This window comes from Myotis lucifugus, unplaced genomic scaffold, assembly GCF_000147115.1.
Source record: "Myotis lucifugus unplaced genomic scaffold, Myoluc2.0 scaffold_192, whole genome shotgun sequence".
NCBI lineage: Eukaryota > Metazoa > Chordata > Mammalia > Chiroptera > Vespertilionidae > Myotis > Myotis lucifugus.
The window spans coordinates 158,530-169,840 of record NW_005871240.1 but is presented as its reverse complement, the minus strand read 5'-3'; the positions used below and the strand labels follow the sequence as shown (position 1 = coordinate 169,840).

General features: G+C 46.4%; 1 protein-coding gene across 1 annotated transcript in view; it reads left to right on the top strand.

The window, feature by feature from the left end:
* The first annotated feature begins 9,070 nt into the window (after window positions 1-9,070).
* The window catches only part of TMEM47 (transmembrane protein 47), a 28,315-nt gene continuing 26,074 nt past the window's right edge, over window positions 9,071-11,311 (top strand). The window contains exon 1 of the mRNA XM_006096990.3: window positions 9,071-9,545. Coding sequence (XP_006097052.1) covers window positions 9,320-9,545 — 226 coding nt within the window. The 5' untranslated portion in view covers window positions 9,071-9,319. The remainder of the gene's footprint in view (window positions 9,546-11,311) is intronic.

Sequence of the window (11,311 nt, the reverse complement as noted above, 5' to 3'; positions counted from 1 at the left end):
GGAAGGAAGGAAGGAAGGAAGGAAGGAAGGAAGGAAGGAAGGAAGAAAGAAAGAAAGAAAGAAAGAAAGAAAGAAAGAAAGAAAGAAAGAAAGAAAGAAAGAAAGAAAGAGAGAGAGAAAGAAAGAAAGAAACACTGATGCCAGTTAAGGTACACAACGCTGATTAATTCTTGCTAATGGGACCAAAATCAGTGGCAACTTGAGCCTGATGCTAAGTGAGCATGAAAGAAACAGCATTGTCTTGGTCACCACACAATGTGTGAAGAGTAAGGAAGAAAGTTGAGACTTTTAAAATCTCTTAGCACCTGCTTTGATATAGCTACTTGCAGTAGAAGTGAGTCCTGAGAGGCCTGAGAAGATGATGTAGCTCAGATGCTTCCTAAAGTTTAACTTGCACATGAATCAGTATGGATATGGATCTGTTAAACAAAATATTCTAATTCAGTAGGTCTGGGGACACGTCAGGGATCTGCATTTCTAGTGAACTCCCAGGTGAATCCAGTATTCCTGGCATCCTTCATGTAGCAAGGATTGAGAGCAGTAGGGATGGAATCTACTGAATGAGCAGATGGGGAGAGGAGGGAGGGATGGGACTTACAGAGAGAGAATAGAGGATAAATGCAGGTTCTGATGAGGCAAGCAAGACCTGGAAGGCTTACTCTTTCTCTGCAGTACCCCTTCCTCAGGAGTTCTCAAGTACTTAGAAAGTGTAGTAATTCAAAACTATATAATGCTATTTGATTATTTTCCTGAAAATTGGTGAAGGAGCTGACATTGTACCTAGGTTGGTTAGGGATAGAATTGAGCATTTTACTAGTTGTAGAACCCCTTAAAGAGAAGAACAGAAGCAGCAAGGATTTTAGACTCTGAAGAATCATGGAATTAGATTCAAACAAAGTTTACCTAAATCTCCCAGGGACTAGCTGATACCTGGATTATAATCCTAATATATATAAAGAGCCAGGGTCTGTCACGACTGGATGGACTACTGAACAGTGGGCCCCGGGACACTGGGGCATGGCAGCAGGAGGGATCTGTGGGTCCCAGGCCACCAAGGTGTGGCAGTGGGAAGGGTCTGTGGGCCCCGGGCCTCCATAGTGTGGTGGTGAGAAGGGTCTGTGGGCCCCGGGCCAGCTGTGTAGGTCCCAGGCTCAGGCAGCCATGGGTGGCTGCAAAGGGCCCAGGCTCAGGCTGGCAGTGGCAGCAGCAGTGGGGTAATGGGGACGGCGCCTTACCCTGATCCACCAGGTCACCTCCTGCAGAGGGAGGCCAGACTGTGGCTTAGGCTGGGGTCCAAGGCAGAGACAGTTAGGGGTGATCAGGCCAGCAAGGGGGCAAGGTAGGGGCGATCAGGCCAGCAGTGGAGCAATCAGGCCGGCAGGGGGGCAAGGTAGGGGCGATCAGGCTGGAAGACAGAGGCAGTTAGGGACTATAAGGCAGGCAGGCAGAGAGGTTAGGGATGATCAGGCAGGCAGGTAGAGGGGTTAGGGACGATCAGGCAGGCAGGTGAGCGGTTAGGAGCCAGTGGTCCCGGATTGTGAGAGAGTGCAGGCCGGGCTGAGGGACACCCTCCCCATGCACAAATATTATGAACAGGGCCTCTAGTAATATAATAATTATAATTAGTGCTTACCATATGCCAGACATTGCACATTATATAAATTACCTCATGAATCCTCACACCAACTCGAACATGTAGGTATCATCCCATTTTATAAAGGAGGGAACTGAGGTTAATGGCATGCCTAGATCCATACAGTCAGTAGGTTCCAGAGTGAGTATCTTAGCCCTGGTCTGGCCAAATCAAAAGCAATCCCTAGTCTTGTTTATCAAAGAGCCCTTAGCACCAAAACTTTCTCAAGTAATAAACCAGACAAAACCAAGTATAACTTATTTCAAGATCTTCATGGTGATTTTCTTTTAACATCTCCTAAGATTTTCAAGTTTCCTAGATTGACTTTTACAAAGGACATTTTAATTTGGGGCATATAGGATCCCCTTTTACTCACATTTATAGAATTACTAGTGGCCCGGTGCACAAAATTCATGCACATTAAAAGGGGATTAATTAGAGGAAATATTTTAATATTGCAATTTGCCCTTTCTCTATAATAGAAGTGTCAGAGATGAAAGAAAATTAGTAAAATGTATATGAAAATCTTCCTCCTGTCAGAGTCTGGGGCACACCACGGGACCCAGAGTCAAGTCCCTGCCCACCCATGTGTGCCTCAAAATCGTGCAAGACCCAGACCCGGCTGCCCCCCCCCATTGGGCTAGATCCAGACCCAGCCAGTCCCACCCTTGTCAAGCCCCACCAGGTGGGGGGCACAGCCTCAGGTCCCTGGTTAAGCCCTGCCAGGCAGGGGCACAGCCTGAGGTCCCCTGTCAAGCCCCATCAGGCAGGGAGCACGGCCTGAGGTCCCCCAGCTTGGCTCCAGGGCAGACAGAGCAGCCTGAGGTCCCCCAGCCCAGTACCGGGGTAGGGGGCACACTTTGAGGTCCTCTGTCAAGCAATGCTGGGCGGGGGGCATGGCCTCAGGTCCCCCAGCCTGGTGTCGGGGCGGGGGGCCCAGCCTCAGGTCCCGTGGCCTGGTGCGGGGGTGGGGGGCACAGCCTGAGTTCCCCTGTCAAGCCCCGCCAGGCAGGGGATGCGGCCTAAGGTCCCCCGGCCTGGCGCCGGGGCAGGGGGCCTGGCCTCAAGTCCTCTGTCAAGTCCTGCTGGGTAGGGAGCATGGCCTGAGGTCCCCTGTCAAGCCCCACGGGGGGGGGGGGCGCAGCCTCAGGTCCCTGTTGATTACTTGTTAAGGCTCATTATGGGAACTCAGCCTCTGCTGTGGGTGCAGCCATCTTGTATTAACAAAAAGCCCGCCTCTGCTGTGGGCGCCGCTATCTTTGTGTCAGAGTGACAGTCAATTTGCATATTCCCTCTTTATTATATAGGATTGTAATCTCTGGGGGGCGTGTGAAACAGTAGGCTAAGAAAAAGTTGAAAGAAAAAGATTCAGGGAATGACAAACAACACTGATCTTCATATTGTTCTGTTATTTCCACCTTTATTTGTTTGGACCTAAATTAGCTGACATTCAAATTTGACAGACTGCTGACAAATCATACAATACTACTGACTCACTTTACAGACAAATTTTAAAAGGTGAAATCTAGAGGTGAGAGCTACATTGAAATACAGTTCCTAAGAGGATCATTTTTCCACTAGCCTCAGTCCCCTAGCATTGCTGACATTTAAGACCACCTTTTGGAAATTCCAGAGAGAAATTGCTTAACTGCATTCTTTTCCTTGGAAGTGTGAGTATAAATTGCTCCAGGTACCCTTTCTACTTAATCCTTTTAAAAAATGTTAGCCTTTCCTTCAATTAACTTTGAGCCATCCCTATATTTGAGATGTATAAATTTGGGGTTCACTTTTCCCCATTGATAATATGAATCCTTCAGGCCACAAAGAAAGGAGGGGCACACACTTGCTAATGAAAGAGAACTTTCTTACACTGCAGACATAGTCCCTATCAGGAGAACACTGGGAAGGGCTTCCAGCCACAAGTTTGAGACTGTCTATATTACAAAAAATGAACACATGGGAGAGATTACAACAGTGCCAATCATCTTGGATGAAACTATTTTTGAGATGAGAAACTGACCATATTGCTGTCTAATTTGGCAAGAGGGTGGGGGCAGGGTGTTCTATGCAGGCATTTATCAGAATTTTTCTGCCTAGTCACAATTGTCTTCATTCAAATGTCCAAGGGTAAAAGTCTCTTTGAAAAGTCACCAGGAAGTGAACAAAGATGGCTTTAGAATAAAATCTAAAGTAACAGAGGAGGCTTAGCTAATGAGCTCCAAAGAGAGTGACGGAAAGGGTGAACAATTATCCATAGTGATTCCTGATGGCCATGATTCAATCTCTGCTCTAACTTCCCTTGACTTGTGTTGAAGTGAACAGCTAAGTCATGATTTAATACTAATCAGCTTCAAGCTCCAAGCATAAGGTAAACCTGCTCACCCCACCAAACAAATCAGTTATTCAGGGTAACCATTTCTCAGGCTTCCCTCTCCCCCCCCCATTTCAAGTCAGCCCTCAACTGTGGCACACACCAGGAGAGATGTAGAAATGATGTATCATGCTGATGGTTATCAAGGATAACTGAAATGCCATCAGGATGAGAATATGTTGGTAGGTGTTCACTTGCTTCAGAGTAACCAAAAGCTTCAATTTATAATTGTAGAAACAAAGAAATGAAAAATGTAAATGTAGTCATGAGGTGCTTGAAATGCTTATACTCCACAAAGCTGTAAGTGAATACAAATAAAATATAAATATGAAGGAAGATCTGATCCTATAAGTGACTGTTATTAAGGAAATAGAGGCTTGAAAAAGATGGAAAAGGCACTTAAATTTAGTCCCACTGGGAATATTCTAATTTCCCCTGTATTCCTACCTCCCAGGCATCTAATTCATACTTCTTGAATTACAATAAACATATTTATTTAAAACTAATCATCCTTCAACTCCACTGACCTCTTGTGTTTTCACTTTTATGATTTATTTTCTTTCTTTGTGGGCGAGTAAATTATAGATACTACTGTGAAACAATTACCTTGAAGTCAAAACATCAACACATAATGTGAATAGTGAATGTGCTACTACTGACTTAAATGTAACTGATTCAATAATATCATACATTTTTAAATTGGAAAACAAATTAGTAAATGATCAGATTTAGTTTTTTGAAGGTGGGAGTCTTTATTTTCATCAATGTTCTTTTTTTCTTAAAAAAAAGCAGAAATAGCAAATATCAGTCACAATTATTTGTAATATTTCTAAGCCAAGAGCAATGCAACAAGAAATCTCAATAATGCAATACACAATATACCATAACCTGGATCTCTCTTGGACATGATTAATTATCATAAATAGCAGGCAAGCCTCATTCTAGCATGGTTTCACTCTCATCAGAATCTTTCTAGCAGAGACCTCAAAAATGGAATAAAGAGAGCAAACCACTGAAGTATTCTTTGTTTCTAACTTATAATGTATTTTGCCAACCTTATCTGTTACATTGAAAAAAGTTGATGGATATTTATAATCTTTTAATAATTATTTCATCAATGTTTTCCCATCCATTCTTATTTCTTCCTCTCCAAGAGTAGACAGTTCTACCCAGTGTGTGTCTGATGCCATCCCAGTGCTGAAAGTCTGCAGTGTAGGAAGACCTTTCTAGGATCTGGGAAGAAAAGCAGGACTCAAAGAGCAAAACAAAATGGCTTGTCCGTGAGGGAGGGAACCTTCTCTATATGGATGGTGGCCTGGATTCAGAATAACTGGAGAACACCTTCCCACTGTGTATCTAAATAATGGGTAGAAGATTGACATTGACCAGAAGCTGCTGTGACAATGACAAGATTGGTGACTTGAACAATGTATGAGATTGCTTGGCTCATTCCTGAAAACAGTAAATTATCCCTGTTTAGTCCCTAACTGAATAAGTCCCCTCTGATTTATCCCAAACCACTGAACTTTAGTAGTCATACATCTCAACTGCTAAGCAAATGTAGAGATGGTGCCTTTGCTGACAGACTGTGAGCAGACAGCATGGCATTTACTCCTTTTTATTCTCTTAAGAGACCTTCACAGTCTGGAACATGCTCCTCCTCCCCATCTCCTCTATACCCTCTACGTCCCATCATGACACATTTGTACTTTTCTGATGAGTTTTCCAGTCACTTCCATCCAACTTCACCTTTCACATTGCTGCCCCATTTTCTGGCTTGATTGATTCAAGCATAGGACTGATTTCTTCCTTTACTACAGGGTCTAGGGAATGACTCCTTCCTGCCTGTCCTTAGCTGCACAACTCATATAGATTCACACATCAGAGTTCTGTGACTCAAATTCTCAATTTCATGGAGCTCTTATACTGTGGGATAGATTTAGGGGCCCTAGCCTTTGATACCTGGAGGTCCATGTATAAGGGTGACTGTTGTGACATGTTGCCCTATGTTAGGCTCAGGTGAAAAGGGGGTCTCTGGCCTTTGTGTGACACTATAGTGCAGGGCCAACAGAGTCATTGTTTCTAAGAGATCTCAAATACGTTATCTTGAGCTAGGAACTCTTTTTCCCTTACTATTTCTCAGATATGGGTCTATTTCAATCCTATTTCTACCTTTCTCCTACACACACACACACACACACATCTTATTTGTCACCTCCCATTCCACTTCCAGCCAGATAATGTTTTGTAGGTTTTCATTCAATGTTTAGTAATTGTTGAAATGCCCCCTACTTTTTCAAACTTTAGAATGAATGCAGGGCTACAATCTCTTATCTCCAAAGTTTGGGGTCAGTTGTTTTAAGGAATTCAGATGTTTTCAGATTTTTGAAGGCTACTATGGTACACATATTGTGAGACAACACCCAACAGGGTGTGTGGCTATTTAGTCACACTAAGTGGGATAAAAAATAAATAAATAGCCTCAGATAAATTTGAAATTGGTTTGTTACAAACTTATGAAAAGCAAAGAAAACAAAAAGAGCTTTTGTCTTGAGAGCTTTTCATTTTTTGAAAGTTAGGATTAAGGATAGCTAATCTATATTATGTTGTGCAAATTCTAGAAACAATTGACAGAAGAATGGAAATTTTTAGGACAATTTGTTTTTTTGTTGTTAAAATGGCTTATTTTTCTGATTTTGGAGACAGTACACAGACAAGTTTGTAGGTAGTACAAAGAAGGATGGAGTCACTCAAGTAAGCCATTGAGAACAAGCCAGAAAAATGAAGCGAAACAAGTGCAGAGGTGGCTAGAGTGAGGGTGGAGGAGGAAGAAAGCCCAAATTATTTATTTTTTAAATCCTCACCGAGGATATTATTTCCCATTGATTTTTAGAGAGAGTGGAAAGGATGGGGAGAGGCAGAGAGAAACATCGATATGAGAGACACATCACCACACCTGCCCCTACTTGGGCCTGGGATGGAGCCTGCAACCTAAGTAAGTATTCTTGAAAGGAATCAAACCTGTGACCCTTCAGACCCCAGGCTGACACTCTATCCATTGAGCCACACCGGCTATGGCAAGAAGGCCCAAATTAGAGGGAACAAAGATAAAGAAAAAAACATCGGCTGACTAGAAATGGAATTTATTAAAGGGCAGGTGGTAGAACTTGAAGAAAAATATTTATTTATAACTTAGAGGGCACAGTCAAGAAATTTTCTTAAACATTATTTTCAAAAGTACATGATAAGCCCATGAACATAAATCCAGGTAAAAGAAAACCATCACAAGCCTGGTCATCCCTATTAATCATCTTGGTTTTTAAATTTTCAGTGTTCCACTAGGAACCATTTTCAAGGAGAAGCACTTAAGCTTCTTCCTCCTTGGGAGGTTGGGAGGCCAAGAAGTCAGAGGTTAAGGAGCTCAGAGTGCTCTAGGCATTCTTTATTAATGGCAACAAATATCATGATTGGCAGGTAGGGGAAAGTTACCAGTTCTCTAATTTCCAAATATAAGAAAACCATGGGTTTTTTATTTCACCTTGGGTTAGTTCTTATTCGCAAGTCACTTGACACTGATTGTTTCTTACATTCAAAATGCTGCTTGGGTCAAAATGTGATCAGCCCCATGGAAAGATGTGGTTAGAAGGAAATGGTTATTAACAAAAACTATGAAATCTTAGTGTCAAGGACTGTATTTCAAGAAAAGAGAGAAGGTATTTATTCCCTTCTTCAGATCTTAACCACTATTTTGAGTTTCTTACCAAATTTTCCAGATGGTGAAAGGTCTGGGAACACCTCCACCCCCAGTGATCTACTATTCAACAAATTGTTACAGGAAAAATGGAAAGCAGTCAAAGAGATGCAAAAGACAGATGACCCACCAATCACAAGCTGACCTAGTTCATTACAGAGTTACAAATTCAATTCCAAGGGGTGTTTATTCCTCAGGTATAGATAAAAAACAGAGCCTTTCCTCAAGAACAGAGGCAAGGTTATATATGGCTGAATCCTTAGCCCGGAGAGCACAGTAGGTGCTCAATACATAGGTGTAGATTGAGCACTTAAAGATATGCCACTCTTTCTATGCCAGGCCCTGGGCTAAGTCTTGAGGGGTACAAGAACAGGTTTATGCCCAGGGAGGGATTTAGATCCAACTTGGAATTGTCCAAAGTTCAAAGAATAACGGTTTCAGTCAATACCAAACCAAAGAACAGAGCAGCAGGTAAGCAAGTAAGGCTTACTTCACATTTTGCAGGAGCTTTCAATCCCATTTTAACGCCTGCATCCCCTGAGCAATTGCCCTTCACAGGGGGCGTGAAAGAAAGCGAGTCCCGAGAATAGAAGCAGCAGCAGTTTTAGAGGGAAAGTTAGGAAATAGGGAAAACTGGGGGATTACTGGCTCTGAGACAGGGTCCCTCCTGGGTTTGAAAAGAGAGGACAAAATACCTGTTATCACCTTTCTCCTCCTTCCTCCAAATCCCCCAGGATAAGAAATTGACGGGCGGTAGTGGGGGGGGGGGGAGGGTGGCTTTGTTCCATCACTGAGAGACCTCTCCTTGGTCCAAAGACTACAGCCCAGGAAACCTAGGATTCCTCAGCTGAAGCCTTCTAGAAAAGGACCCACCCAACTTGCTAAGAAAGGGAAACCCACGTGATGGCGGGGGGTGGGGATGGGAAGCTAGGCGACCCTGCAGCCCTCTTGGCCAGGGGCGGGGCCAGGGGGCCAGGCTGTATCGAGGAATTGCCCCGCGCAGCTGGTGGGGGCGGGAGGGAGGTGTGTGTTGGGGGGTTCCTGCTGGTTCTGCGCGCGGAAGCCGGGAAGAGGAATCGCTCTGCGCGCGCCAGGGGCAGAGAATAGGGACCCGCTCCGCACGCATCGGACAGGGGCGGGGCAGGCGCCAGCTCCCATCTAGTCGTGCCTGGAGTTGAGAGCCAAAGCCTGACACCGCCCCAGTGCGGGCCGCCGCCCCGCCCACTCGGCACCGCCTCCCACTACCGGGGAGGGGCCGGGGCGGAGCTAGCGGGACTGCGCCGGGGCGGAGCGGGCGCCCCGCGAGCGCGGGCAGATCGAGGCGCGGGTTCGGTGCGAAGGCTCGCGGTGGGATCGGCGTCCCTGCGGCTGCTGAGGACCCCGCCTCGGCCGGCCACCTCCGCACCCCAAGTTCGCGGCGGCGGGAGGCGCGGAGCCCCAAGGGAGCGAGTTCCCGCGCCCCGCGGAGCCGCTGCTTCCCTTCGAGGAAGGTCCGGAACCCAGCCCCCCGGACCCGCCTGGCGTCTTCGCCTCCGGCGGGCCGGCTAACTGCGGCGCCCGGGGCATGGCTTCGGCGGGCAGCGGCATGGAGGAGGTGCGTGTGTCGGTGCTCACCCCGCTGAAGCTGGTCGGGCTGGTGTGCATCTTCCTGGCGCTGTGTCTGGACCTGGGGGCCGTCCTGAGCCCGGCCTGGGTCACGGCCGACCACCAGTACTACCTGTCCCTGTGGGAGTCCTGCCGGAAACCCGCCAGCTTGGACAACTGGGACTGCGAGTCCACGCTCAGCAGCGGTAAGGGCCTGGCGCGCCGCGATCCCTTCCTCCCGCCCCGTACTGCCCCGCGCCCCACTGCCCGGACCGCCACCGCCTCTGCCCCGCACTTTCTGTGTCCCCTCCCCTCGTCCGCCCCGCTCCATCCTGGCCCCTACACGCATCCTCGAATGTCCACCCCTGCCCTCTCCCTGATCCTAGTGGCCACACAAACCCAATGCGACGTCCCGCGCCCTCCTCCCTCCTCCCGTGGTCATTCCTCGGGCTCTGGAGTAACATGTATGCTCTTTGGGGTCATTGTTATCATTTAAGGCGAGAACCATGTGTCTGGCTTCCTCGCCCCCCTTGAAAAGGGAAAAGCAAAACCGCCCCAACTCCACCGGGATGCCCTGGGTTCTCTCTCGGTCTTCTTCGCTCTGTTCTCCCTCCTCTCTCTTCGCGGGAAACCGCCCGAGTTTACCTCTTGGTGCCCGCGTTTCTGCCTTGTCTCCACTTTACCTGACTTTTCCCCAATAAGTTTAGGTTCGGACTTTCTATTTCCTGACATTTTGGGGGGATGTGAAGAGTTGGGAGAGGGACAGGCTTAATTTCTCTTCCTTTTATGGTGACACTGCCCTTGGTTGTGAGTTGCCTTTTCTTCTCTCCCCGTCCAAGAACCTCCCCTCTCCTCCAGACCTTCCTTTCTTTTCTCTTCATGAACTATTCACAAAAGCCTGGGACTTAGTACCCCTTTCAGCCAGCACTGAAAGCTGCAAATGGAAAGATGGGGGTTGGAGACAAAGGTAGTTACTCGGGCTACCAGCCCCATGGGGGCTTTACTGCTTTCCTCTCTCCTTGACCCCCAGTTGCCTTCCCCTGTACCCCAGTTATGCCCGTAGCAGAAATCTGCCAACTTCTGATTTCTTGCTGCAAACCCTTTTCCTTGCTAATCTTGATTCTTCAGCCGGTGTCGGTACAGAGAAAGGGGAATGAAGAGAGAGGACCTGCCTGTGATTTTCTGCACTTAAACGCACCCCTGAAAAACTCATTAAATTCCTTCGTGCCAGTTTCATGTCTTTGGGACTATTTATAAAGCTTTGCTGGAAACGTTTCCAGTTCCAAGAAAGTTGAAATAACACAACAGCCACAAGAATCTGATTGACTTTTGTCTTTGGTTTCTTGTGATAAGAGAGATTAGTTCACTTGGTTAAGTTTGGGCCATAAAATTGATTTTTCTGTTTACAAAAGGCCTTTTCTTTGATAGTTCCTCAAAATTTCCATGGAAGGGTTTTGGTTTTGTTACTTAATTCACTGTGGAGGGGACTGGTTGGCAGCAGGAGGTCAACATTTAGGCCTTTAATTCTTTCGGGGTTGGTTGTTTACAACTAAAGATGAAATAAGTCGGTAAAATGCCTTTCTTCAGTAACCAGGGGATCCAAATAAACTTTGGGGAAAATATCTTTTCTTTCTCCTCTTCAATAGAAATGGAAATTTATGTAGGAATGCCAGCTTCAGTGTGTCTCCTTAGCAACGTGAATCTTTTGCCCCTTTCCCACTGTCTCCTCAGATAATAGCCCCCTGGTTGTATAAAGACTTTGCAGCTAGGTTAGAGAAACCAGCTTGAAGTCCCATTTTCTTTTCAGGCCAGGATCCCTTTCTCTTGGCCAGGAATGCGGGGTATGGGGAGAAGCCAGCTCATTTTGTGGAGCAGTATGCAGAGCTGGCTAATCTCTCCTTAATTGCCTCCATACTCATTATCTTCTCCTCTTTTCCCCTCTCCAGGCCAGGAAGCAGGGAGACCAGAGCTT